Source organism: Vicia villosa, linkage group LG4 (assembly GCF_029867415.1).
Source record: "Vicia villosa cultivar HV-30 ecotype Madison, WI linkage group LG4, Vvil1.0, whole genome shotgun sequence".
NCBI classification, from domain to species: domain Eukaryota; kingdom Viridiplantae; phylum Streptophyta; class Magnoliopsida; order Fabales; family Fabaceae; genus Vicia; species Vicia villosa.
Window position 1 is genome coordinate 7678427 of NC_081183.1, and position 27801 is coordinate 7706227.

At 31.5% G+C, this 27801-nt stretch overlaps 2 protein-coding genes, 1 long non-coding RNA gene and 1 other non-coding gene across 4 annotated transcripts; 1 reads left to right on the forward strand and 3 right to left on the reverse strand.

The window, feature by feature from the left end:
• Window positions 1-363: 363 nt before the first annotated feature.
• LOC131594408 (uncharacterized) lies at window positions 364-9539 on the reverse strand. The gene is made up of 3 exons (XR_009281368.1): window positions 9335-9539; window positions 5118-5283; window positions 364-2735 (listed from the first exon to the last, which is right to left on the reverse strand). It is a non-coding gene; the product is annotated as an uncharacterized LOC131594408 (long non-coding RNA).
• Window positions 9540-11461: 1922 nt separating this feature from the next.
• TRNAM-CAU (transfer RNA methionine (anticodon CAU)) lies at window positions 11462-11533 on the reverse strand. The gene has a single exon. It is a non-coding gene; the product is annotated as a tRNA-Met (tRNA).
• Window positions 11534-20742: 9209 nt separating this feature from the next.
• Window positions 20743-24110, forward strand: LOC131594409 (exonuclease 1-like). The gene is made up of 11 exons (XM_058866530.1): window positions 20743-20931; window positions 21055-21091; window positions 21185-21359; window positions 21456-21534; window positions 21844-21888; window positions 21999-22148; window positions 22259-22373; window positions 22485-22585; window positions 22835-22932; window positions 23024-23116; window positions 23225-24110. The coding sequence occupies exons 1-11, from the start codon at window positions 20854-20856 to the stop codon at window positions 23997-23999; spliced, it is 1746 nt and encodes a 581-aa protein (XP_058722513.1). The 5' UTR covers window positions 20743-20853; the 3' UTR covers window positions 24000-24110.
• Window positions 24111-24221: 111 nt separating this feature from the next.
• LOC131594410 (beta-glucosidase 44-like) lies at window positions 24222-27761 on the reverse strand. The gene is made up of 11 exons (XM_058866531.1): window positions 27451-27761; window positions 26653-26711; window positions 26465-26540; window positions 26271-26342; window positions 26060-26147; window positions 25703-25955; window positions 25508-25623; window positions 25134-25351; window positions 24998-25029; window positions 24818-24920; window positions 24222-24630 (listed from the first exon to the last, which is right to left on the reverse strand). Exons 1-11 carry the CDS (start codon window positions 27683-27685, stop codon window positions 24356-24358), a joined length of 1527 nt encoding a protein of 508 aa, XP_058722514.1. The 5' UTR covers window positions 27686-27761; the 3' UTR covers window positions 24222-24355.
• Window positions 27762-27801: the final 40 nt, after the last annotated feature.

Below are 27801 nucleotides of genomic sequence, written 5' to 3' on the forward strand. Positions count from 1 at the left end.
GTATGCTATACTACATAAATGTCCCAAAGTTTGTTAAACTTGCAAAATTTAGTCTTTTGGAAGATTTTTGTGTGCAATACTACATAATAGTCACGAAGTTCGTTAAACTTGCATACATTGGTATTTTGGGAAATTTGTGTATGCTATACTACATAAAAGTCACGAAGTTTTTTAAGCTTGCAAAATTTATTCTTTTCGAAGATTTTCGTGTGTTATACTACATAAAAGTCATGAAGATCGTTAAACTTGCAAAATTTGGTATTTTTGGAGATTTTCGTGTGCTATACTACATAAACAACACGAAGTTCAGTAAACTTGTATAAAATTGGTATTTTGGAAAAAGTTTGTGTGTTGTTATACTACATGAAATTCACTAAGTTTGTTAAACTTGCAAAATTTGGTCTTTTGGAAGATTTTCGTGTGCTATACTACATAAAAGTCACGAAGTTTGTTAAACTAGCATACATCGGTATTTTTGAATATTTTCGTGTGCTATACTACATAAAAAACACAAAGTTCGTTAAACTTGTAAAACTTCGTGTGCTATACTACCTAAACGTCAGGAAGTTTGTTAAACTGGCAAAATATCGTGTTTTGGATGATTTTCGTGTGCTATACTACATAAAAGTTACGAAATTTGTTAAACTTGAAAAATTTAGTCTTTTGGAAGACATTCGTGTGCTATACTACATAAAAAACACAAAATTCGTTAAACTTGCAAAATTAGGTATTTTGGAAGATTTGTGTGTGCTATACTACATAAACGTCACGAAGTTCGTAAAGTTGTATACATTGGTATTTTGGAAAAATTTTGTGTTCTATACTACATAAAAGTCACGAATTCTCGATCCAATACAAACTTTCTTCAATACTCATCCTCACATCGTTGTTTACTTGATAATTCCAATCTTTCACTTTGTGACACTCGCTTGCATAAAACGTACTACACCGATTGTTAATCTCATCTAATTCTAACTCAACCATCCCTCTTACCAAGCTACACAAGCTAATGGGCGACTATCTTCACGATAAAATATAGATATTCTTTCTACACTATTAAGACAACAAGACAAATCTATAACGTCCAACACGAGTTTCGTCTACCATTAACAATAGATTGAGGGTGATCAGTTCCCCAATTTGCCAATTAGTATCCGACAACCTTAGTGGAGTATAAATCGTTGTTACATCAAAATAACGTCCTTTCCAAATTTCCACTTAAATCCATTAACACGACGTAATCCAATGATTCACTTTATGTTTTTACAATTCCTACAACATCTTACCTTATCAATCGATCTTGTCAATGAGACACCGACGTCCAAACATAATAAAAAAGTCTAATTCACAATCACTTAGCATCACACAATTTTTTTTCTGAACCGAAGTCATCCTCACGATAAACTGGCGATAGAAATTCCATACAGCCTTTTATACACACCGCCACTTTTGGCATCCCAAATACGACTTCTATCATCCCTAAGTCTGAATTTTTCTTCACTACTACTTCACTCTTCCTTAAAAGTCATCAGTACTCAAATCATCTGTAATACCGAACATCTCGTTCTCTCATCTTAATCATCAACAACAAGTTCTGCTTAACTTCGCTTCAGACATTTGCGGTTATAACCATTCTTATTCAACAGGATTACACATTTCCATAAGGTAGAATACAACTTCACCTCTTCGTAGGCTCAAACGGTACGTCCAACTGATACTCGAAACCCAAGATACAAATCTCTAACGTTATTCGAATTGTAAACATCAACGTCAAGCATCGACAATTTTTATGTTATCTCCCAAACTCCTCAAATAACTTCGACGACAAACTACACCCCATCCCAACATCATCACGTCAAAATCAACTCTATTACGGTTGCGGAAATCATTCTTATAATACACTTCATCTCGTTATCTTTCTGATGCTTCAAACAGAGTTCAAATTAGATATCCGAAACTCAAGCTACGCGCATTCTCGAGTTCCAACTCGGATTTGCGATTCACAACACTTCACACATCGACTACGTCCATTAATCACTTATGCGAGTCTAACATAAAGTCTACCGCAACTTTATCACTTTAACACTTGTCAAACACCGGCATCAGACGCAAAGGTTAAACACACCGACAAGTTCTCAGTCCTCAACCGTGCTGAACATCGTCACTCAACATACTTGACCATCCCTTACAACAGAAACATCTTCAAGAAGTAAAACTTCTCCCCCACTTGTAATCAAACCAATCCCTACAACAAAGCAAACAAGTACTGACAGTGTTTCACACACATGTCGCGTACTAAGGAATAAAACACTGACATCATTCAACTGTCACACAACTCAACTGACTCGACAACTTGGCCGGACGGACCGACCTGCTCTGATACCACTAATGTAACACCCCATTTCTACCCGGAAAATATATATAAATCAGAGTTTTCAAAATTTCTAAATAAACAAATGAGGCGTCACATAATAAAAACAAAACAAATCAACTCGTCGCATAAAGCGGATACATAACACCTTTGAAACAGAATAACTCATTTTATTAAAACACAGCGGAATCACTTAAACAAGTATTCAATAAAATATCTTCAGTTAACTTATCATTTTGTTCAACCAAGATAACACAATTAAACAACAACATCATGAATGACATAAATCGTTCCCCCCAGAGTGCTACGTATCAGAGTGACAACCGACTCGAGTAACGACAACTAAATCTTCATACTTGAATACCTGCACGTTACCAATATAAAGGCAACGGCGAAACAAGAGATAAGGGTGAGATATCAAATCATATAAGTGGGCGCATGATAAATTGTATATTAGGATTCAGGCATATAAAATCATTACATCGCAAGTATCAACAGTTACCATACACATCATACTTCCATAGTTCATTAATCTCTCATACTTTTCATCGCACAACAAGTCATAATCATGTAAATAGTATCATCCAATAAATTTCACATATTCAAGTATGCACGAAGTTCAATCGTATAATAATCACATGATTCAATACTATTATCCCAAATATATACACAATCCATCATTATCACATATTCACACGTTTAACCAATTATATATCAAAACATCACCAATTTCAATTATCACATCTCATGTACACATGACAATCACATAAATGCATATATTCAAACATCACTTAACCTCAATGTGACTCAATGCAAGACATGTGACTCTATGCATGTGGTACCCAATGTGGACCCAAAGTTCCACCGCTTCCGATTCATATAGAATCTAGCCACGCTTCAGATCCGGACAAGATCAAAGCCACCAAATGTAAACATATAGTTTACCGCTTCCGATTCACTTTAGAATCTAAGCCTCGCTTATGTTTCAAAGCAAACCACCTTTGTTTCAAGGCATCCATGATATGAATGTATGTACAATGTTAATCAAACATATGCAATTAAGATCATCTCTACCATCTTAATATTTAGCATATCACAATAATTCAACTCGATGAATTATCCACCAATTGTACACAACATTCACAACACATACATATCATTCACATATAAAAGGTCAATTAATCAATTACGATTTACAAAATCCAATTAACACTAGTAACCATATTATCTCATGTTAATTCTCATTTTGCCAATTATATATGAACATACACATTTAAAATCAAGCAATTAATCATTAAAATTAATGCTATCCAACTACCCACAGAGAATCAATATCAAAACAACATCATTGACATAATAATATATATTTCTCAACATACATATTCAATCAAAACACAATTACGGATAAATTCTCAAAATATCGTAATTTACCGACAAACCAAATAGTTAATCTAATTCCAAATTATATTCTAATCAATTAAACACATTGAAATTAATTCAACTATTAATTTAATCAACCAATTAATAATCACACTATATTAATTTAATTCACTTCAATTTCTACTCCATTTCCAATTTCTAGCATTCTATTGCTCAAAACCATTTTTATTGAAAAGAATATCATGCTAACTTTCTAACGCCTCGAACGGAGACTCAAACGGAGTTACGGTTCAAAAGATATGAATTGTTAAAGTTCCAATGAAAAAAACAAACACCGGCGTTATACACTGACAACTCTAAACATGTCAGAATTACTCAAAACAAATAAAAATATGACTCTTGATAATTCAAAACAACTCTGACAACTTATTGTCGACTCTAACAACTCTATTGACAACTCTAACAACTCTATTGACAATTCTATTAAATTATTATAATTTATTTATAAAGAATATTTAAACCAAGCACAATTTTAGTCCATTCGTAAAATATCACAATTTCAACAAAATAACATCACCATGTTAATGTACTAATTAAACTTAGCTACCACCTAAATTTTCATCAAATTCCGGACAACTAATTATACCTCTTAATTCGACTATTTCAATCGACGGGACTGTTTTGCATTATATAAATATTACTGTTATTTAATAGGTCCCCAAACATGATTCTTATAACAAAATATTTTGTTTAACTTAATATACTAATTTCTACCATTATACATAAATATATGTTATAATTGATATATTTATAATTAATATATTATACTACTGAACCAAAGAAATTCACACCTGTTAACTCTTCAGTCTGCTATAACTAAGCTGTTACTTTTCAATTTGCCTGCACACGTTGTAATCATTCTGGTATTGATTAATTTATCACTGCTAATTACTTATGGTTATTGCAATATACTAAACTTATTTAATCAATTAGTGTATGTATATAATTTATCATGTTATTTTCATCAACTAAACACATTTAAATTAGTTAATATATATATATATATATATATAATTTAACTTAACAAGACAACAGCTAGGGACGGTCCTCCCCTTTAGCTATGACGGTCATCTCCTTTGTATGCTGGTCGACACCTTCGACGGAGCAGTTCCAGAAAATCCATCGGATTCTTAACTAAATTTATATACTTGCAACACGATTAATTTTCACGTGCTACTAATTTTCACAACAACACTAATTTTTTACAGCAACAATTTAACACATCAAATGCAACAAATCTATACACTCAATTCCCCACATACAATTGTTCATAAGTCCCATTATAGGAAGAGAACCCCACCCTTACCTTATCAATGGAAGCAACTCAATGGGTCTCTAATTGCATCTTTACTTGACACCATGGATGAAAACTCTTCAAGCTTCTTCTTCTTCTTCTCCATAGTCTTGCCTCTTTCTCCTCTATTCTTGTCTCTTCATTATGACAACTCCCTCTTTCCAAAATCTCTAAAACCCTAATTTAAAATCCAATTTGGGCTTAGTGGCTAACAACTCTTATTTATTTAATATCCTCCAAAATCAATTTAGGCCCAATAAGAGATATAACTCAATAACCAAAATATCACTTGTAATAATAATTCCTTCAATATAATAATTCCGACTTATAAGTAATATTATTCTTAATATTATTTTCTGACTATCCGACTTCGATTTATATAATTCCAAATACGCCCTTAAATAACATCGACAATCCAAATTCGACGAATATATCATATTTCCGGTCTAATCTTAATTACTCAGAAAATTCTCAAAACTTCAAATATTATTCCAATAATATTTCTAATACTGAAAATATCAAAACTCTTGATTGAATATCGATCCGCTATCCCGAACTAATACCGACTAAATCGTCTCAAAATACGAAAACTTTACTAAACACTCTGAACGTCTAGATTAAGCGAATAATCGAATTTCTGGGTGTTACAGTTACTGGACTGGACAATTATTTTCTCGATTTTGCTTGATATGTCTATGCACCAGACAAAATAATATAATTTCTAATATAATATTATTTATTGATATATAAAATATAATATTTATGAATCAAAATATTAAATAATAAGGAGGAAAAAAAATGAAAAAATAGTTTTTTACTCTACTTTGTTTAATATGTTTATGTAACAGACAAAATAATATAATTTCTTTTATAATAGTTTTTATTAATATTTTTTAATCAAAATATTAAATAATGAGAAGAGAAGAAAAATAATAAATTGAGATTTTTTTTCTCTACTTTATTTGATATGTCAATAAACCGAGTAAAAACAGTATAATTTTTATTATAACATTTTTTTATATATAAAATATTAATATTATATTTATGAATTAAAATATTAAATAATTAGAAAGAGAGTAAAAAATAATGTTTTGATATTTTTTTATAATTAGTGCTTGGAACAAAAAGTTGTCTCATGGTTTAGTCGGGGACAAGAAATTATAGTTTTGTCCAGTACCTTACCATATTTTTTGTCCAGTACTATGGTTAGTTTTTGCATCAAGCAGGGTACAAAAAAAATTTGTCCTGTCCAGTACCTCGTTTTTTTAGCAAATCAAACGCATCCTAAATACTAACGTTCTTATTACCCGACTCATTTTTGTATTTTATAATCGAAGAAAACTCAAATCCAATCAAAATAGATTTCTCCCGTCTAATTTAAAGCAGATTCGTTAAATACCTGCAAGTACGAATTATTTTGACATGCCTAATTATCGCCTCATAATTACTTATTTCTGCACTCAAACCTTATCAAAATAATATAAATTAATTTTTAAAATTCACAATATTAAATGAAGTGGTTAGTACTTTCACATTTTCTCATCTGTGTTTAAAATAAATTTGTTTCTCATTTCATAACTACTTTTAATTTTAATTTCAGTTAGATTTTAGTTGAATAATTTTTTCATGTTTGTAAGAAAATTTTATATTTTATTCTCTTTATATAATCAATTTTTATTTCGGGTCACACATATTATATTTTTAATATGTTTTTTATTCTTAATTTCAATACAATATAAATGACAAATTTTTAGTTTTACTTTTTTTCAACTTTTGTAATAGTTTTTCACCGTATACATATTTTAAAAATCTGTTAAGTTATTATTTTGAATTTAGAGATTTTTGTAAATAAATTTTTTTAAATATAGAAAAAAGAATTTTTTTTAAATAAATAGATGATCACAATAAATTATTTATCGGTAAATAAAAGGAGTAGTTACTCTTATCTATCTATCTATCTATCTATCTATCGTATCTGTCTTATTGTATCTTATCTTATCTATCTATTTATCTATCTATTCATATCTATATATTTATCTATGTGTGAATCCATCTATCTATGTTATCTATCTATCTATCTATCTATCTATCTATCTATCTATCTATCTTATCTTGTCATATCTTATCTTATCTTATATTATTTATCTATCTTATCGATCTATCTTATCTTATCTTGTCTATCTATCTTATCTTATTATCTATATTATCTCATCCTATCTTACTATATATTTTGTTAATTCTCTGAATTATGTGATTGCCATTTATGTTTGGCTAAAATGTAATAGCAACAATATGTAATAGGATGTATAGAACTTGCAAATATAAACTGGTACAAAACAGGTACAACAGCAAGATGTTCTATGGGATGTTGAGACATGTTCTGTGACAACATGTCTTATGAGATGTCATATGCAGAAACTCATGACATCACACCTACTGAGCTGGAATATGAAGATCCAGTATGTACTCAATAGATGCATAATATTCTATGGAATATTATACAATCCTATGTGGCACAGGTTTAAAGATCAAGAGAATCAAGTCAGAATATTGAAGATTATGCAGTTTCTAATTATGGAGATAATTTAGGAAACTTATGATTGAACACCTTTCTTTTAGCAGAAGTTTTCTGCTGACTTATGACAGCAAATAAGGTTGTGATTGAAGGCCCAAGTCCAGTTGGGAATAGGTTATAAATATAAAGCTTTGTAACCTAGTTCAGCAAGTTATCCGGTTTTAGAAAGATGTAATCATAAGGGTTAACCATGTAAAGTGAACCACCCAGATTATGGGATGGTCATTGATTTGTGCCTCGAAGCCTGTAAGCAAGAGGTTTATTTTACTCACTCAGAAGCTGTGAAGCAATGAGTTGAGTTGTGTCCTTGGAAGAAGCTATGAAGCAATTCCAAGTTTATTTGTGTCAAAGAGTTTTTGTTTGTTTTGGGTTTGGAGTGATGTTCTCCAAACTGGTTTTGTATGTTGCAGGGGTTGTAGCAGGTTTAGGTACCACTAGGGAGTGAGTAGAGGTCCTCTTATCTTAGATGGGTTTCTAAGGTAAAGGTTTCATTGGTTAGTGATTAGGTGGCCGGAGGTTGTTTCCTGTAAACCGGAGGTTGTTTACATAAAATACTACTGCTGATAGTGTCGTCTTCTTCCTGGCTTGGTAGACTCCAAATGTAGGTTGGTTGAACCGAACTGGGTTAGCAACTCTGTTGCAACTATTTATCTTATCTTGTCTAATCTATTTATCTTATCTATTTATATTATTTTCTTTTATCTTATTGCAACTATCTTGTCTTATCTTATTTATCTAATCTATTTTATCTTTTCTATTTATCTTATATTATCTTATCTTATCTTACTTATCTTATCTTATCTTATCTTATCGGTTCATCTATTTTATCTTATCTATCTATCTTATTTTATCTTACTCATATATCTTATTTTATCTAATCTATTTATCTTATCCAATCTTATATTATCTTATCTTATTTATCTTAGCTATCTTAGCTATGTTAGCTATCTTATCTTATCTTATCTATTTATCTTATTTTATCTTATTTTTTCTATCTATCTTATTTTTTTCTTTTCTTTTCTTACTCATATATCTTATCTTATATTATTTATCTCCACTATCTTATCTTACCTTATTGTCTAATTTAATCTAATCTTATCTTATATATCTCATCTATCTTATCTATTTATTTTATCTTGTCTTGTCTTGTCTTGTCTTATCTCTTATCTTATTTTATCCTATCGTATCTTACTCATATATTTGATAACGCAAAATTGTATCGTATATTTGACTTGATTCACATGAGTTCTTATTTAATTTTGATTTGTTTATGTTTTATTTTGTTGATATTTTTTATCGTATTTCAGGTACACGATTATAAAATAGTTATGCAAGGAAATAAAAAGGAAGGAGAGAAAATGGAATGAAAGAAATGGAAGGAAAGAAGTAGAAGAAAAGAAATAGAAAAGAAAAAGCTCGAGACAAAGCTACATAAATTAGAGTTGGAAAGTAAAACCAAAACAAAAATGTTTTCATAAATTCCACCTATAATTTTTATGGAGTCCCATCGGTAACAACAGTGCTCATACACCAGACTCAAGAATATTTAGTCGGACATAGATAGGAAAATAAACATGCAATTAAGGTAATAAAACATAATGAGAAACATGATTTAGCAATTAAATTAGAAAACAATAGCAGCGAATAGAAAAACCTGGAATTAAATAGATGCTGAATTGCAATACACCTGAAGGCTTCGAATCAGAGTACATAAATTAAATGCAGAAATAAAATCCTAAGACTAATTCGTAATAGCCCCGAAAAATTTGGTCGATATTTCCGTGCACTTGCGGAAGCATCAATATCTTACTTATATATCTTATCTGTCTTATATGTCTCATTTACCTCATCTATTTATCTTATCTTATCTTATTGTATCTATCTCATCTTATATATCTATTTTGTTTTATTTTATTTTATCTTATCTTACTCATATATCTTATCTTATATTGTCTATTTATCTTATCTAATCAAACCATATATTATCATATCTATCTTATATATATATATATATATATATATATATATATATATATATATATATATATATATATATATATATATATATATATATATATATATATATATATATATATATATATATATATATATATATATATATATAATTTTATTTTATCTTATCTTACTCATATATCTTATCTTATCTTATATATCAATTTATCTTATATTATCTTATCTAATCTTCTATTATTTTATCTTATAGATTTTATCTTATCTTATATTATATTATCTTATCCTATCTTGTATTATCTATATCTATCCTATCTTATCTTCTTATCTTATATTATTTTATGTTATCCTATCTTATATTATCTCTATATCTTATATATCTTATCTTATCGTATTTATCTATTTTATCTTATTTTATCTTATCTATGTATTTATCTTATTTTATTTTTTCGACCTAATCTTCTCTTATCTTATTTTATCTTATCTTGTGTTATCAATTTTATATTATCTTATTTATCTATCTATCTTATCTTATCTTATACATCTATCTTATCTTATTTGATTTTATCTTATACTTTGAACCAATGATCTAAATAATTGAACTCTTCCATAATTGAGAGAAGACTTGTTTTCCAAGATGCTAGTTTTAGTCTCACCTTGTCTGCTACGAATTAGAAGTAGTGGGTTTTAGGTCTAATAATGAAAACATGAGCTCATAGGTACAGGAAAGGAGGAAAGGCCATAGAAAAACCAAGCATTGCAGCCAACATATTTTAACTACAGTTGATCGTTGCTTCAACATGAATAATAGATTTTGAAGCATTACAAATTTGATCGGAGCAACTAGCATATCTAGCAGATTATGAATGGCTTTGATAGAGTTTTGATCTCCTCTACAAAATATCATGATATCATTTCTATATAGAGTATGAGAAGGAACATTACAAAGTCTAGCTCTAGATCCCTTGATCAAAGACATCTGATTAGGAAAAATTACACTAGAGGTCCTTTAATATATATTTATGTAACAAGTTGGTCCTTTAAGTTTTTTTTTAACAACTTGGTCCTTTTAGTTGTTTTCTACATTTTTTCTCTATATTTTGAACATTTAAAAATGTTGATTGTTGTATTTCTGGTTGCACATCATCATTTTTTTACCACTCAAAATAATTAGATCCACAATTAGCACTTTCACTCTGTTAAAAAAAGGATAATAGTGCACACGTTTGATAGGTTAAAGGGCCAAGTTATTAAAAAAATTAAAGACCAACATGTTACATAAAGAACCTCTAGTGTAATTTGTCGACCTGATTATCATCAACCAACTTTGATATCCATCTACTTAAAACTGCCGACGCACAATTTTTCCACTAATTTTTGTAGAAAGAGTAACTATGAAAAAACACGTCTAATTTTCTCATTTTTTATTTTAAATAAAACATCTCATTATTATTAAATACTATTGACATTTAAAAAAAATACTTTAATCTTATAAAAGAATATTATTTCAATATCATATATATCAAAATATATACAATCAATACAAAATATTATAAAAAAACGTATGAACAAAAAGTGTGTCTTTACAATAGTGTGTGTATGTACATATAATATATATACATATAGTATTAAGTTAAGTATAAAATAAGTAATAAATATTTATTTTTATAAAAATAATAAAGTGTTCATTATATCATTTTGTGTCAACATTGTGTATACAGTAGTAGCATCCCGTAAACGAGTTTCCGGAAACGACAATGGTCTTTTTGTAAAACGGTGATATACATGTCGTTTGAAAAAATGAAACATTTATCAGAGCCTGGTTTCGATCCAGGGACCTGTGGGTTATGGGCCCACCACGCTTCCGCTGCGCCACTCTGATCTGTTGTTTCAAACTTTGCTCGAGTGTTATTTATTTATTGAAAACGTACGAAACACATTTTATGACAGCTGGATTTTGTCTTGCATGATTAAAATCTAACAAAAGCTCTTATAGCTTTTTTGGGCTTACATTTTGAGACAAATTTCATATTATATACAATAAAATATTGTTGTTTCTATTGATTATGTTTTTAGTTTTAGAAAACTTGTGCGTTATTGTAAAGGAATTAATTAGCTATAATTCTATTTTTCTTTAAAGCTTGGCAACAAAGCTTTACTATTTGGCCACAATGTACTTTTAATTTAATTATAGTTTTGGTTTCTCGGTTTTTACTCATTCAAATAATTAGTCTTCCTATTTTAAAATGAAACAGTTTTATCTCTTATTTTTTATTTTCATACTTAATTAAAATTGATAATTTATCTATTTTTAAATGATGTGCCACTTATGAACATGACGAATCATCACATTAAAATATTTTGTAGAACTTTATAAATAAAAAATATAATTTAGAAATTTTCAAAAAACGATGGGAGCAAAGCGGTCACGAGGGCGTCCCCAGACGGTGCTCGCGTCACCGATGAGCTATGCGTCGTCGGAGAACCAATCGGAGGTGACATTGGAGAGAATTAATAAGGATGATGGCCAAGCTAGTGAAAGAAGAACTCTAGAGAGTAACAAAGGTGATTCAGTTGATGGAACCATATATCTCGAGAACAAGGATGAACCTGAATCCCGACGATTGTGGGTGGATGTTATCAGTGATAATCGGAATCCAGCGAAGGGAAGAACTATGGCATACATAGCTCCGATGGTGATTAATGGGGAAATTGAAGTAGAAATCAATGATGAAGACGTTGCATCGGAACTCTAATTCTGGAAAAATGCTCTAATTCTCAATGTCTTATGTGAAGATTTGAGTGTGCATGCTATCAAGCATTTTATGCAGAAGACATGGAACTTTGTTCAACTTCCAAACTTGTTCTATCATGACGAGTGGTACTTCATCCTCAGATTTAAGAAGTATGAGGACATGGATGCGGTACTAATGAAGGGACCTTACTCTATCCGTGGAATGCCAGTTCTGATCAAGGAATGGAACCCAGAGTTCAACCTGCATGAGGATTTAGTTAGAACCGTCCCTATTTGGATTAAGCTTCCTAAGCTTCCTTTTCAGTTATAGGGGGGAACTAGTTTGAACAAGATTGGAAGTGTTATAGCATCTCCGTTGGACACTGATGAATGCACCACTCATAAACTAGGGGTGTCATATCCGCGTATCCTGGTGGAGGTTGATATTACAAAGAAGCTGCCAAAATAAATATTCATTAAGGATAACCATGGGATAAGAAGGATGCAAGCGATTGAGTATGAATGGAGGCCAAAATTCGGTGATAAGTGTCAACAAGTATGACACAGATGTGGGGAGCAGTGTTTTAAAAACCGGGCCGGTCATCGAACCAGTGAGGGTACTGGGTCACACTGGTTTAACGGTCGAACCACTGGGTCACTGGTCGAACCGCACGACCAAACCAGATTAAACCGGATAACTCGGTTGAATAGACCTGTCATTATATAGGTATAAAACCGGTCGAATCGGATGATTCAGTCTCTAAAAAAATATAACTAGCTTTTAAATTTTTTAAAAATATCATATCATAAATTCACAATTTCATAACTTAAATTCAAATTTTAAACAAAGGTATCACACATAACAAAATAGTAAAAAATTACAAAGTCTAATTGCAAACAAAATCTAATTACAACATAATCTAAACAAAGTTTAATTACAACATAATCTAATTGAATAGTTTATAATAAAATAACTCAAATGTGTACCAAATTTAATTCAAAATAGGATCTCCTAAAAAGAAAATCAAATAAAATTCAATATGGTTATGCTATTTAAGAAAATTTATTAAAAATATTAAAAAAAAGTTTAAAAGAAATGTTAAAAAAAATTTTAAAAAAAATTTTAAAAAATTTAAAAAAAAAAACAATTAAACCGCCGGTTCTCCCGGTTTTTACCGGTTCCCACCGGTTTGATGGCATACCCGATCCGACTATTGAACCAGACCGGTTACCTGGCCGGTTCCCGGTTCGACCGGTCCGGTTTTTAAAACACTGGTGGGGAGCAGCCCAAAGCAAAAGTGTGGAACCGAGACAGAAGAAACCTGAGGAGCCAAAGCCTATTCAAGAGGAGATATTAACCATACCAAAGGAGGACCAATTGAAGCCTCCGGTAGATGAGATAGGAAGAGCAACCATGGACAAGAGCTAACAAAGCTGTGAGAGACAGAGGTAAGAGCCATATGTTCCCTGAATCCTCACACCATGTAGATTGTATGAATGGATTTGATGCTCTAGGGGTTTTGAATGACCACCTAGTAGCAGTGGATAGAGGACCATGTTAATTTCTTGGAACATTAGGGGGCTGAATAAGACTGGAGAAATTAGGGAGATTAGCTCCCATCTCCTTAAATTCCATGCTGATATTATCATCCTTGTAGAGACCAGGGTTAAGAAGAATAAAGCTAAGGCTATTAGGGACAAACTGAATTTGAAGGGTGAGTACATTGATAACTACAATCACCATGCTAATGGTAGAATTTGGATTTATTGGAATACAAATAAAGTGGACTGACATGTTTGTAGCTCTAGCCAGTACATCCATTGTGGTGTTTATGACATGATGGCGGGTTTCAAGTACTGATTGACTGCTATCTATGCTCTAAGCCAGCTGGAGCATAGAAAGACTTTATAGAAGCATATGATAGATCTGCATAGGAGGTACAATGGGGCCTGGTGTGCAGTAGGAGACTATAATAATATGGCTACATCACATGACAGGACATGGGGGAAATTGATTGGGGAACTGAGTATGAGGACTATAATAATATGCTGGGGTCCACAGGGCTGTGTGAAATGGACATCAAAGGGGAGTCCTTCACTTGGTATAATAAACAAAGTCTAAATTCCATTTACTCTAGGATTAACAAATTGATTGCTAATGCTGCTTGGTTCCAGGATAATAGTGAAATGAGCGTTAATGTTCTCTCCCCATATATCTCTGACCATGCTATTGTTGAGATATGTTGAGATATGTTGTAATTATGATTGTATTGTTTTTGTTGATGTTTAATGATATGTTTATTGTTTTTATTGTTACTGTTGAGTAAAATGATGGTTAAATTTAGCGTTACTGTTGTTATTGAGTTATCGATGGTTTTGTGTTATTGAGATGTGAAGGTTTTTTTAGTCATGTTGATGTATGTATGAATGGTTGAGGATAATATTGTTGTTAAGATTGTTTTAATGTTATGGTGCTATTTTTCTTTTATTGTTGTTTTGACAAAGATGGACTATTCATCTAGCGGAGAGACTCATACAAATGAGTATTCTATTATATAAACAGACTAGAAAAAGAAAGTTTGAAGGTGATAAAATGATGGCTAAATTATCAAAAGTCTGCAACTTTAGTGACAAGTTATCCATCGAGTTTAATGATAAAATTTGGACTTGATATGGTACAAATTATCTCCTTTTTAGGAGTTATGTTGCATTCCTTTGACATAGCAAAATAAGTATTTTGATAGATGATTGGATCCGGATATCAATATATTTGAAAGAAAGCATATGGACACGTGTTAAAGTATTAGTTTTAATTTACATGATTCAATAATATTTCTTTAATTACTAATACATAGTTATTGATGTAACCCTATTCGACTTTTGAGTTTATATATGATGATAAGTTGGAGAAAAAATGGATCCCTTATGCAGGTGAGTGTTTGAGGGACTTTAACTCACAACTCACGTATGATTTGAAACACATCAATTGATTTAAGGAAAATGAAAAGAAAACAATTGACGATAAAGACCCCCCATACAGTTATACTAGAGAATAACCTAAAGGTCGTGTCTTAGATGCACACACATCCTGAGACCATATTATCTGCACTACCACATTCTTTTGTTTTCTCTGTAACAGTTTCTTAATCGGATGGCATAGGCTGTTGTCTTTAAGGTGTGGAAATCAAGTATATGTGTGATATCTTTAAATACCTTATCGTGTAGACTTTGAAATTCTCATAAACATGCCCAATAGGATGTCTAGGAATATTTGTATGTACCCGAATTAGCGTAATACCCACCCAGGCAAGGAACTGACTTTGGAGAATCAACATTTGATCCAACTAGAAAAAGAAGTGCAAATACATATTAATCAATAAACAATATATTAATTTATTTATTTCTCTCATCTCTTTATATGTTTATTCTTTATTTCTTTCTGTTGTATTTTCTTCTCTTCGTCTATTTTATTTTCATTATTTTAATTACTTTGATGCTTAATCTCTTATTGTTTTGTAAAATTAATATATAAGCTTTTATAACTCAAATATTTTTTAATTGAACTTCGTTTTTTAAACCTTCAAAATGCACCATCTTTTGTGTTTGAAGTCACATGTCTTACAAATGAAGGCTTGGGGGCTTAGATGAAGAATGACGGGTTAGTTGTTCTTTGTTATGGAAATGGTATTTGAGGGTGGTTGTGGATAAAAAAATGTGTTATGGTTTAAATTTTAGGTGTCAAACATGAGATGAAGGATGATGGGCTTTTGAGTGAGGGGAGGAAGACGACATAATGGTGGAAGAAATTGATTAGGGTTAGAGAAATAGTAGTTTTGAATCACATTGATTGGTTTGAGGAAGATGCAAGGAAAACAATTGATGATGAAGAAAAAATGTTCTCGGGATAAATGGGTGCCTTGTGGTAGTCTATATGACATGTTTAGTTTTGACATTTTGAGTTAACATTTTAAAATAATATTTTTGTGATGCAAATGGTTTAATCCTTGAAAAACTATGAATTTATATCAAAGCTCTCGTACAATATGCCCTACCAAAAATGTTTGATTCGTTTTTGTAAGGGGTAAACCCATGTGGAACGAATGAATTGGCGTAATAAATTTAATTAACAATCAGATACTTATAATATTATATTAATGAATTTTTTTTACTAATATTAACAATAATTTTATTAAAATTTACAATAACACTTTCTTAAAGTATAACAAATACAAATAAATTTTTAAAAATCCAAACATTATAAAATATATTTGAATAAGTATAGAAAATAAATTTATTCAAATATTAATACAATATAAAAGGGAGAATCAATCATCATGGACGCTCTCGATTTGATCTTCTTCTTTATCTTCTCCCTCGCAAAGATCATTTAAAAGAATAGAATCTACGACACACGTTTAAAAAATTTGCAGATTTTACAAAAATAACCTCTCCAGCCTCAACATTTCTTTCACTTCTCTCCATAATCATTCTCCTATAATATCCACAATTTCAACCATTCTAAACAATAAATATGTCGAACGTGACTTCCCTTCTTCATATAGTTGAAATTGGCTATCGAATTTCCTTCGTATTTTATATGGTGTTACTAGGGCTGTTTTCGGTCCGGACCGATCTGGGTATCCAAGGTCCCAGGAGTTGGAACAAACACTTAACCGGGTAAACCGGTACCGAACCAAAACAGTACTGGTTAAATTTTTGAACCGAAACCGATCCGGTACCTTCGGGTAAACCGAGACTGGACCGCATACTTGAGGAATTGGTGTTGAAAACCAAAACCGGACCGATAATTTCGGATTGGGTATCCAGACCACCCGAATCAGAGAGAAAAAAATGAAAATTTTAAGCAAAATTCACATAATCAACTCACATCATTTTCTCATTCCAATATGAGTATTTGAGATTTAACATTCACATTACATTTGATTAAAATTCACATCATATGATAAAAATTCACATAATAAGTCACATGTTCAAAATAGAAAGTTGATGCAAATAATTAAAACTTGTTCAAACATAAGTTATGCAAATTTTGTTTTTAAAAAAATACAAAATATCATTACATTTGTTAATGCCTCAGAACAATCTCATCATTGGCATTGCAATTATATCTTCAAGTTGCTGTTGTAGAATAAGCGATAACCGGATCCTCACCAAAATGATATGCTAAAGGTTCATTTTGTGGTTCTTCAAGCTACAAAAGTAAAAGGATAACTTCATAAGAACAAGTAATAATATTATTCAATTAAAATAGAACATCCATAAATATAACCAAAGGTTACTTACAATGCTAGCAGTGCATCCCTTTTTAATTCCACACTTCTCCTTCACCCAATCACCCCCACAAAGAATTGTTTCAACTGTCTTAGTCTTTATTGAAGATCATTTCAGATCAATAACCCTTTTACCAGCACTAAAAGTTGCTTCAGAATATCCTTTTCCAATTTACTAAGAACATGATACTTGGCTTCATTCCCCATCCACCATGTCAAAACATCAAAATTAGTTTTAGGGGGAACTTTCAAGGGAGGCTCCTCAAGATATAATTCAAGATCAGATTTTGAATTAGTGTTACCAACAACAGTTTCTAAAAACATTTCAAAACCCCTCCTTCCCAACCCAGAACTAAACCCAACCTCTGGAGTCTCAGATACAGGGACATTCTCACCATTGGTTCCATAGGTATCTTGATATAGTTGGAAGAGAGATTTTAAGTTGGTTGCCAACTCTTGTTCATAGGAAGTGGCTTGAGTAGGATTTGAATACAAGAAGGGATATACCCATTTGATGAAGATCATTTTATACCTATTTGAACAAGTAGAGTTGTCAACCAACTTAAATTCAGTTATACCTATTTGCATAATTTATTTTCAACATTGTTTGCCTCAGAATTTGATTTCATCATAGGCAACAAAAGACACTATGGGGTAACATAATTGGCCCTATACACAACTAAAGCCACATCAGAAGAAGGTAACAGAATTGGCTTCAGATTCATCACAGGCACAATTGAGTCACAACTCACTAGGCAACATAATTAATCATAGGCACAATTGGGTCACAACTGACAATGTTAGATAATTGAATTGGCCTAAGATTCACAACAAGACAACATAATTCATCATAGGCCAAGGTTTATTCATAATTCACAATAAGGCAACAGAAATCATAGGCCTCAACATGTATTTCATAGGCAATAAAATTCATCATAGGCCAAGATTAAATCAAACAAAAGTACACAACAAGGCAACAAAAATCATAGGCCTCAACATGTATTTCATAGACAACAAAATTCATCATAGGCCAAGGTTAAATCAAACAGAAGTACACAACAAGGCAACAAAATTCATCCTATGAAGAATTCATCAAACAAAACCACAAGAAAACCAAATACATAAAAGTGGCCTCAATATTCATCATATGCCAAAATTGAATAAAATAGAAGTACACAATAAGGCAACATAAGTCATCATATGAATAATTCATCAAACAGAACAACAAGCAGATCAGAGACATATAAGTGGCCTCAATATGTATAACGTAGGCAACAAAATTTATCATAGGCAAGGTTGAATCTCAAGGCAACATACAAAGCAAAATAGTATCTACCTATTTCCACTTCTTGGTACCATCAGGCATTTCTATAAGAACCATTTCAATATGAATATAAGACTTTTTAGGACGAGGAGCTTTACCAAATGCATTTATTTGACTTTGAGAACTCTGATCTGGGTCAACTGGAGGGGTTGCACCATCAGCAACAGTAGTTGTATTTTGTGTGGTAGAAGTATTTTGAGTAGTAGTTGTATTTTGAGTAGTGTTGTCATTTGGAAGTGTAATTGGAAGGTCTAAATCTATCATCTCGCCAATCTCTAAATTTCCTCCGTCCGTTGTCTCCTCTTCCCAACTCCCATCAAGCATCATGTTAATATCAATAAGATCATTCATTGTTAGAGTCAATGAAGAATCTTGAAAAGACATGGCAAAAAGAAAAAATATCAATCAAACAATAATGTATGATGAAATATGAACAAAACTGAATAACACAAATACAATTAGAACCTCAATTCAAAACCCTAAGGCCGAACCCTAATGTAGAACAAAACTCAACAACAAAATCAAATACTCAGACAATTTCTTCTCAAAACTCAAGCAATATAAAGAACAAATCAAATACTCAAACAATTTAGGTCAAAATTGTGTTAGAAATTGAAACAGAAAGAACCTCAATTCAAAACCCCGAAACCCTAATGAAAACAATACTCATTAACATAATCATCCTCTCAGTCATTTTTTATCACAACTCAAGCAATATAAACAACAAATCAAATACTCAAACTGTTTAGGTCAAAATTTTGTAACATCATTGAAACAGGGTCAAGAACAATTCCGAAATCACAACATTTTATGTGAAAATTGATACCAGGTAAAGAAGTATTCAATATATCAAACATGCAAACATTGTAAACAATAGGCGAACAGAAATAAGAAATATAAGAGTTTGGAAACATTACATGATTGTAGTACTAGTAGTAGGCTTGAAGTCTTGAACAAATCACACTAACATAAATGATTCAAACACTCATGCAAGGAACCACTGTGGCTTGATCGGAATTTAGGAGGAAGAAGAAACCATAGGAGACAGAACGAAAGAGTGAGAGACGAGAGAGAGAGAGAGAGAGAGAGGGGGACTGAAAAGAGAGAGGAAAAAAAATGATGAAATGAAAAAACTAAAGAATTTATATGCATACTTATCGGGTATCCGTTGGATAAATGGTTCGGTTCTTTGTTCTAGATACAGATTAAAATTATATCCATTATTAGACCAACATTCGTTTCGGTCGGTCCAATGGTCCGATTCCATTCGACCGGTTCTTGGGTGAATTTCGGTTCCTCAGTTCCATTTACAGCCCTAGCTGTTACCATGTTGATATTGACCTTTGTGTTTTAATAACATTTTTGTTGATATAATATGATCTCAATCAAATAGTTAAATTGATAAACTTTTAATATTAATAATGAGTTATTTATTTTTATAGTAACATACATGATACCTCATTTAGACCCAATTTGTGTAAAAAAATTAATTTTAAAATACTTTACACTCTATGTCTAAATTTTATTCCATAAATTTTAGAATTTGTAAAATAATCCAATTCTAAACGAGAAAATTTATAATTTATCTAAACAATTTAAACACTCTTTAAATTTAAAAAAAATACTATTCAACATGAAAACTTCAACGAAATACCTAAATCACCCTCACACGACACCCAAAACATAGTTTTCTTCATTACCTCGTTTTATTTCGCCATTACCGCTTTTCCCGCCATTTTTCCGTCTCTATAACATCGTCAAAACAATTCGAACAAAAATAATTAAAAAAAAAACCTTAAAAATTTCGAACAAAAACCCAAAACCCAGAAACAAAAACCTACGAACACACAAAAATGGGTATCAAAGATCTTCTCAGATTCATGAAACCTTACGTTGAACCCATTCACATCAAGAACTACGCTGGCAAACGTGTAAGAATCAACTGCATTTCAATATTCCATTCAAAGTTTTGATTTTTCCTCAAAATTTCATCCGGGTTGTGTTCAATTTCTCATTCTCATAGCTCATTTTCATTCACATTGCAAAATCTGCAGGTGGGTATTGATGCATATTCATGGCTTCATAAAGGAGGTGAATAAAAATCGATTTTTTATCCAGTTTTGAAATTCACTCATTCATTGTATTGATTTTTTTGATTTGTTTTTGTTTTTGTTTTGGTTTTAGCTTATTCGTGTAGTATGGAACTTTGTCTTGATTCTGATAGTGAAAGGAAATTGCGGTACATTGAATACTTTATGCATAGAGTGAACCTGCTTCGTTACTATAAAGTAACACCGGTTGTTGTTTTTGATGGTGGCAATGTTCCTTGCAAATCTGCAACTGAGAAAGAGAGGAACAAGTATTTGTTTTATTTCTGTTTTTAAAAATTTTTCATTTCAAGTTATAGGATTTGAATCAATTTTTTTTTATGTTCGTGTGAATTTGATTGGTTTAGGAAAAGAAATGCTTATCATGATTTGGCAATGGCTAAGCTCAAAGAAGGGAATGTTAATGCTGCTTCAGAGCTTTTTCAGGTTAGACGCATTTTCAATTTAAAACGACGTAGGAAGCACAGACACATGAAACACGACACGTCGGCACTGACACGGACACGTTAATATTAGTAATAATTTGAAAACATAAATGAATTAAACGTAATTACAAGTGTCGGTGTCAGTTTCGGACACCGACACTGACTCAGATACACCTTTTTTTCAGAGGTTGTCGGTGCTACGGCAAAAACATGTTTTAAGCTGTCACTAAGAGTCACACAAGTGCTTATATCGGTAGATAATGCGTGTGAAGCAAAGCAATTGAAGTATTTTTCATACTTTTGTGTGTAGAGAGCAGTGAATGTTACTCCTCTTATGGCACATAAGCTAATTCAGGTATGCTGTAAACATGTAATTTTTTTGATGAATACTAATGCTACTTTTGAATAACAATCTTTTAAGTAATGTTCATTCTAGAGTAATTTCTTCTTGTAATTGTGTTGTAGACTTTGAAATCAGAGAACATTGAGTTTGTTGTAGCTCCATATGAAGCAGATGCTCAGTTAGCATACTTGTCCAACCTCGAGACAGAAAAAGGCGGTATTGCAGCGGTGATTACGGAAGATAGTGATCTGATAGCTTATGGTTGTCCAGCTGTAAGAACTTCTCTGAAACTATGATCTTCTGCGTCGAGGTTTAGTACTTTATCTTTCAATTTCTTAGAAGTCCCGGGTTTAAGATTTTAATTCGCAGTTGTTATGAACAGGTTATGTTTAAGATGGACCGTGAAGGGAATGGTGAAAGAATAGAATTAGAGAAGGTTTTTTCCGCCGAATCTTGTAAACCTTCATTTCGGAGTTTTGATATGAAGCTTTTCACAGGTGATTTTCTCGTTGTTTGTTGAATGTATCAATTGCGCAGAAGTCAAAACTTTTCTGCATAAAACTTGTTCACAATATATTGATGAAAACCGGTTTTTCTCGTTCTTCCAGGTATGTGTGTTTTAGCTGGCTGTGATTTTCTTCCATCTGTTCCTGGCATTGGTGTTGCTCGCGCCCATGCCTTAGTTTCAAAGTATAAGAATATCGATCGTGTAAGTATGTTCTTATCCGCCTATAACCACTATTGTTGATTACTTGCAAATGCGATTAGAAGATTCATCAATGATTCTAAAATTTATATAAGTTCTCTCATATCCCGAAGAAGTACTCGTTTTTTATAACACGCGCGCATATTACATGTTCATACGTATTACCATTGAGAATCTTAAAGTTCTAACTGATTTAAGTTGTTGCTGATGTTGCCGCTAAGTCATTCTGACAAATATATCATTTTTTTACAGGTCTTGTCTGTTCTTAAGTTTGAGAAAGGCGATCAAATGCCCGAAGATTACGCCAAATCCTTCAAAGACGCATTGGCTGTATTTCAGCATGCTCGAATGTACAAAACTAAAACGATTTCTGATTTATTAACATCTGAGTATTCGTTATTCTCTCCAACGATTACGTTTCCTTCTGAACTATTCGTGTAGATATGATATCAATACTAAAGAGCTCAAGCACATGAAGCCTCTTCCAGAAAATTTTCTCGAGTCACTTGACGAAAACCTCGATTTTTTGGGACCGTATCCTTGATAAACTCAAGTAACTCAATTCAAATCAATTTTAATCTGCATAATTGTTGAACATGTAATTACTTTTTTTTTTCCTTGATAATCTCCTAACGTAACTAGCGAAATTCCCTCGACTATAGTCAAAGGAATAGCTGAAGGAAACTTGAATCCATCAACTAAGGAAGCTTTTGATAAGTCTGAAAATTCGAGACTTCCTTTACACCCCATAGATTCTCAAACCATCGGTCAACTCAAAAAACGTGAAGTTTCGATACCGATTAAGCAGGAAAACTGTTTTTCAGTCTTTGGCTCTCAAAACATCAATCATGCCATTACAAGGCTCTCAGATAAAGAAAAATATTCAAATGAAGCATTGGCACTTCAGAAACTAATCATGCCATTAGGAACAAATGAAACAACAAAAAAGACCATTGCATGTGGTAAAACTCCTTTGAAGGTTCCTAACAACAATCCTTTTAGGATAAGGAAACATAAGGAGGAGGAAAAAGTTGAAGAAATTTCCATTGTAAGCAGTGTTGAATATATCGGTCTTGATGATTATATGTCAGTGTCACCGAGTAACTCTCGAGAAAAAGTGTCTAAGAATGAAGAAATTTCTGTTGTCAGCAGTGTGGAATATATTGATCTTGATAACTACACGTCACCACAAGAAAAAGGGTCTGCAAATTTCGCAAGGAAAAGGAAATTCGAGAATGTTTGCTTAGATAAAGTAGAAGCGAAAGACGAAGAGGTTTCGGGAGTGACTGAAGAGGAATGCTCGAATGCGGAGTCTCAAGAAAGTGTTAAGTCCAAGGTTAAGAAATCGAAGATAAGTAACTCCAAGAAAAAGGGGAGTAACATTAGAACTATTCTGAATTTCTTTTCAAGAGTGTAATCATTCATTCGATACGCACATGAATTTTGTTGTAGCCTCTTTAGAATGCTCTTACGAATATTTATTCTTCAACGAAAAATCAATTTTGAATCTAAACTCGTGATGCTTTCTTTATTCAGAAGATCATTTTATTCAAAGACTTGTGTGCTAATCAAGTCGCATGATTGTTACAATTGACGAAAAACAACAAAACATTATTCGCTACCATAGCTAGAAACTAAGTAAACAGAATTATAACTCAGCTTAGTGTATGAATAGAAGCACGGTGAGTTTCACAAAATCTAAAGTTTAGCTTTTGCAGAATCACGAATGTTCATTACGATTTTGCCAAACTCATCGTGAATTCAAACATACAGTTACTTCTTTTTGGTGAGTAGTTTCTTGAACCAATACGCTGATAACTTAGGGGTTCTCTTGAGAGTTTTGAAGTCAACATAGACGATACCGAACCTTGACGTGTACCCTAATCTCCATTCGAAGTTATCAAGTAGAGACCATGCATGGTATCCAATCACATTTGCTCCATCATCAATAGCTTTCTTTAGTTGAGTCAAATAGCCTTTGTAATACCCTATTCTTGTTGTGTCATGCAAACCTTTCGCAAATGTCACATTACCCGGATCATCCATGCCTATAATCAATAGTATAGGGTTAGGTATTCAAATTCAAACTTTGATCGAACCAATCATTGATGAGATTTTATTTACCTTTCGACTAAACTATAAAATATCATGATCATTTTTCTTCGAGAACGGAAGGGTTAGGAAAAAAGACGAAGAGAGCATCAAACAAAGAGAAAAACTAGTCCTACTAGTTACCATTTTCAGATAAGAATACAGTCGGGTTTCCGTAACGTTCCTTGATGTATATTAATGATTTGTACAAGCCCCATGGTACATTGTACAGCCAATATGAATATGCCTGCAAATTCAAGTTTCACTTATAAAAAGTAATTTCATGACAAATTCGTCGTTAACTTTCACTTGTTTCAAACTTACCCTTGGTCCAACAGGTACTCCATTCTTAGCATCTTCAATGTTAAGCAAGAAAATCAAATTTGAATAAACCGCATCAAATTTAATCGTAAAATATGTAAATATATTAAAGAAAGTTTGAAGGAAGGATTTATCTTACAAGCAAACCCTACATTCCAATCATTTTGATAGCCAGGAACTTTAGGTTTTGATTTATGAGGATCATACATGTAGTAAGTAGTGTATTGATTGATACCAACAAAATCAATGGAACCCTTCACAATTTTCACTTCTTCTTTGGTGAATTTTGGGAGCCTCTTCCCAACAATATTTTGCATAGTTTTTGGGTACTCGCCATGAACAATAGGATGAATGAACCTGCGGAGATTAATACCTCAAATAAAGACGCACTCAAATGAAAGATTAATAACTCAGAGTCTTAAACTGATTAAATTTGTGTCGAATCAAGCCGAACGGAACCATTTCTGGCCTTAGAGGTTGAAATTCAGTATGTAGTAAACAAAAGAATTTTACCATCCAATATGAAAGTCTCTAGCTCTTTGAGCAGCATAGTTATCAGCCTTTGATCTTGTAAGAGGCTCATACCAAACAAAATCCAACAAAATACCAATCCTACCCTTTTGCTTTTCCTAAAACAAACACATTCATCATCACTACTCAAGAACATCAAAGCAAATTAAATAGACCACTTAAAAATACTAATGTTACCTGGTAGTTTTCTCGGTATCTTTGAACAGCAGCAGCATGCGACAAAATCAAATTATGAGCAACAATGTAAGGCTCAGTTCCTGAATTTCCAGCATTACAATTTCCATATTGTTTAGAACACCTTCCAGGGGCAAAAAAGCCATTGTCATAACCAAGAGCCGCAACGACTCTCGGTTCATTAAAAGTCATCCAATTCTTAACTCTGTCTCCAAATGTCTTGAAACAAAATTCTGCGTAATCCGCAAAATCTTTCCTGAACAATTTATAAAACATTCATCATTCATCAAATTCTTTGTTGATCATACACAATCTTCAATTATTTATAACCAATAACCATAAGGGTATTTTAGTACTTACACAACATTATGGCTCAATAAGCCATTGTATCTTAACTCAAGAGCTAAGGGAAGATCATAATGGTATAAATTTGCATAAGGAGTAATGCCTGCAACATTGTTTTAGGAAGAAAATAAATAATAATTAACTTTAACATTAATTTTCTAAAAACTATATATGAATGTAATATTTTTTATTAAAAATAAATATAAATGTTACAAAAAATAATTACCTTTTTCTAGTAAGTAATCAATTAATCTGTTGTAATAAGCAACACCTTTCCAATTTACTTTACCAGTTCCATCTGCATCAGCAATTTAATTGATTATTAATAAAGTTAATTATTTTTTCTTGGTTACAATTAATGGAGTTAATTATAAATTTGCTTCATTTTTTTTGGATTAAATATATGTAAATTTGAATTACTTGGAAAAATTCTGGACCATGAGATTGAAAATCGGTAAGCATCAAAATTCAGGTTTGCCATGAGATCTATATCTTCCTGTCAAATTAAACATGCTTGTTAGATTTTTTAATAAATATTTAAACTTAATTATACAAAGGTTAATTAACTTAATTAAGATTTTAATATTTAAGATTAAAAAGGCACTTACTTTGTAGTGATGATACTGATCAACAGAAACATCTCCTGTGCCATTATTTGCCACAATTCCTGAAATTAATTGAAACAATAAAATATTTCACATCACAATTTTTTTGTGTGAAAAAAATGCTTAATCAATTGGATTATATGTTATTAAAGTCCAAATAAGCTAACACAAACATATCTTTAATGTGTCAATTTTATGTGTAGATTTATCTTAAATACTACTCTTTAAAGTTTAAACTAGACTATGCATTAACAATTTAGAACATATTTGAATAAACAATTTATTTACGGCTTATAGCATAAATACTTGTTAAAGTAAGTGTTTATAAATAAGTTTATATTAATTACTTTTATAGAAAAATATAAGAAAAATTTAAATTATTTTTATATATGCTATAAATAATTTTTATAAACTATTTTATAGAAATTATAAAATTAAGTTTAAATTTTTTTATGAAAAATATCCTCAATTAATTTGATAAAATATTTTAAATAGTACTATTTAAATAAGATGTGCAAATTTCGTCGTGAAAGATTGTCACTTTTTCTGACCAACGGTCACACACCAAACTAAAATGTGACCAACTTTTTTCAACATTGATTTTTCAGAAAAAAAACAAAAAACATAAACATTAAAGTTATTAATTTTTTATATTGATTGTCGGCAATTATTTACTATATTACTATCACTCTTTTATGGATAAAAACTAAAACCAAATGCAATATAAAAAAGATAGATAACACAACACAATTTTTGGATGATTTAAGAATAATGAATGGAGGTTAGGTAAGAAACACAAACCTGGTTTTTTGATGAAAACATCCCAAATACTAGGGCCACGACCATCTTTGTTGGCCATGCCCTCAACTTGGTAAGCTGAAGTTGCAACACCAAACACAAACCCTTTTGGAAACACATCTCTACTTAATCCTCCATTATCAGGTATTGCAATTCCATTAACTGAGCTAGCAAGAACTAAGAGAGAGAAGAAAAACATGAAATGGAACCATTCATGATGTTGTGAATCCAACATCATTATCTTGTTCAAACAACAACAACACTAGTGAAGTGAAGTAAGGGAAGTACTGATACTTTGTGGAGATAATGTTATCATGTGAGTGAGGTTTGTTTTATAGGACTTGTCTGTGGGTA

Excerpts from the sequence above, each read along its gene's own strand:
- LOC131594410 (XM_058866531.1), bottom strand. The coding sequence starts at position 27,685 with ATGATGTTGGATTCACAACATCATGAATGGTTCCATTTCATGTTTTTC. Across the intron at positions 25,956-26,059 it reads TTATTGAGCCATAATGTTGT|GAAAGATTTTGCGGATTACG; the intron begins GTAAGTACTAAA and ends TAAATTGTTCAG. Across the intron at positions 25,030-25,133 it reads TTGGAATGTAGGGTTTGCTT|ATGCTAAGAATGGAGTACCT; the intron begins GTAAGATAAATC and ends TTAACATTGAAG.
- LOC131594409 (XM_058866530.1), top strand. The coding sequence starts at position 20,854 with ATGGGTATCAAAGATCTTCTCAGATTCATGAAACCTTACGTTGAACCC. Across the intron at positions 21,360-21,455 it reads ACTGAGAAAGAGAGGAACAA|GAAAAGAAATGCTTATCATG; the intron begins GTATTTGTTTTA and ends TGATTGGTTTAG. Across the intron at positions 22,933-23,023 it reads GTATTTCAGCATGCTCGAAT|ATATGATATCAATACTAAAG; the intron begins GTACAAAACTAA and ends CTATTCGTGTAG.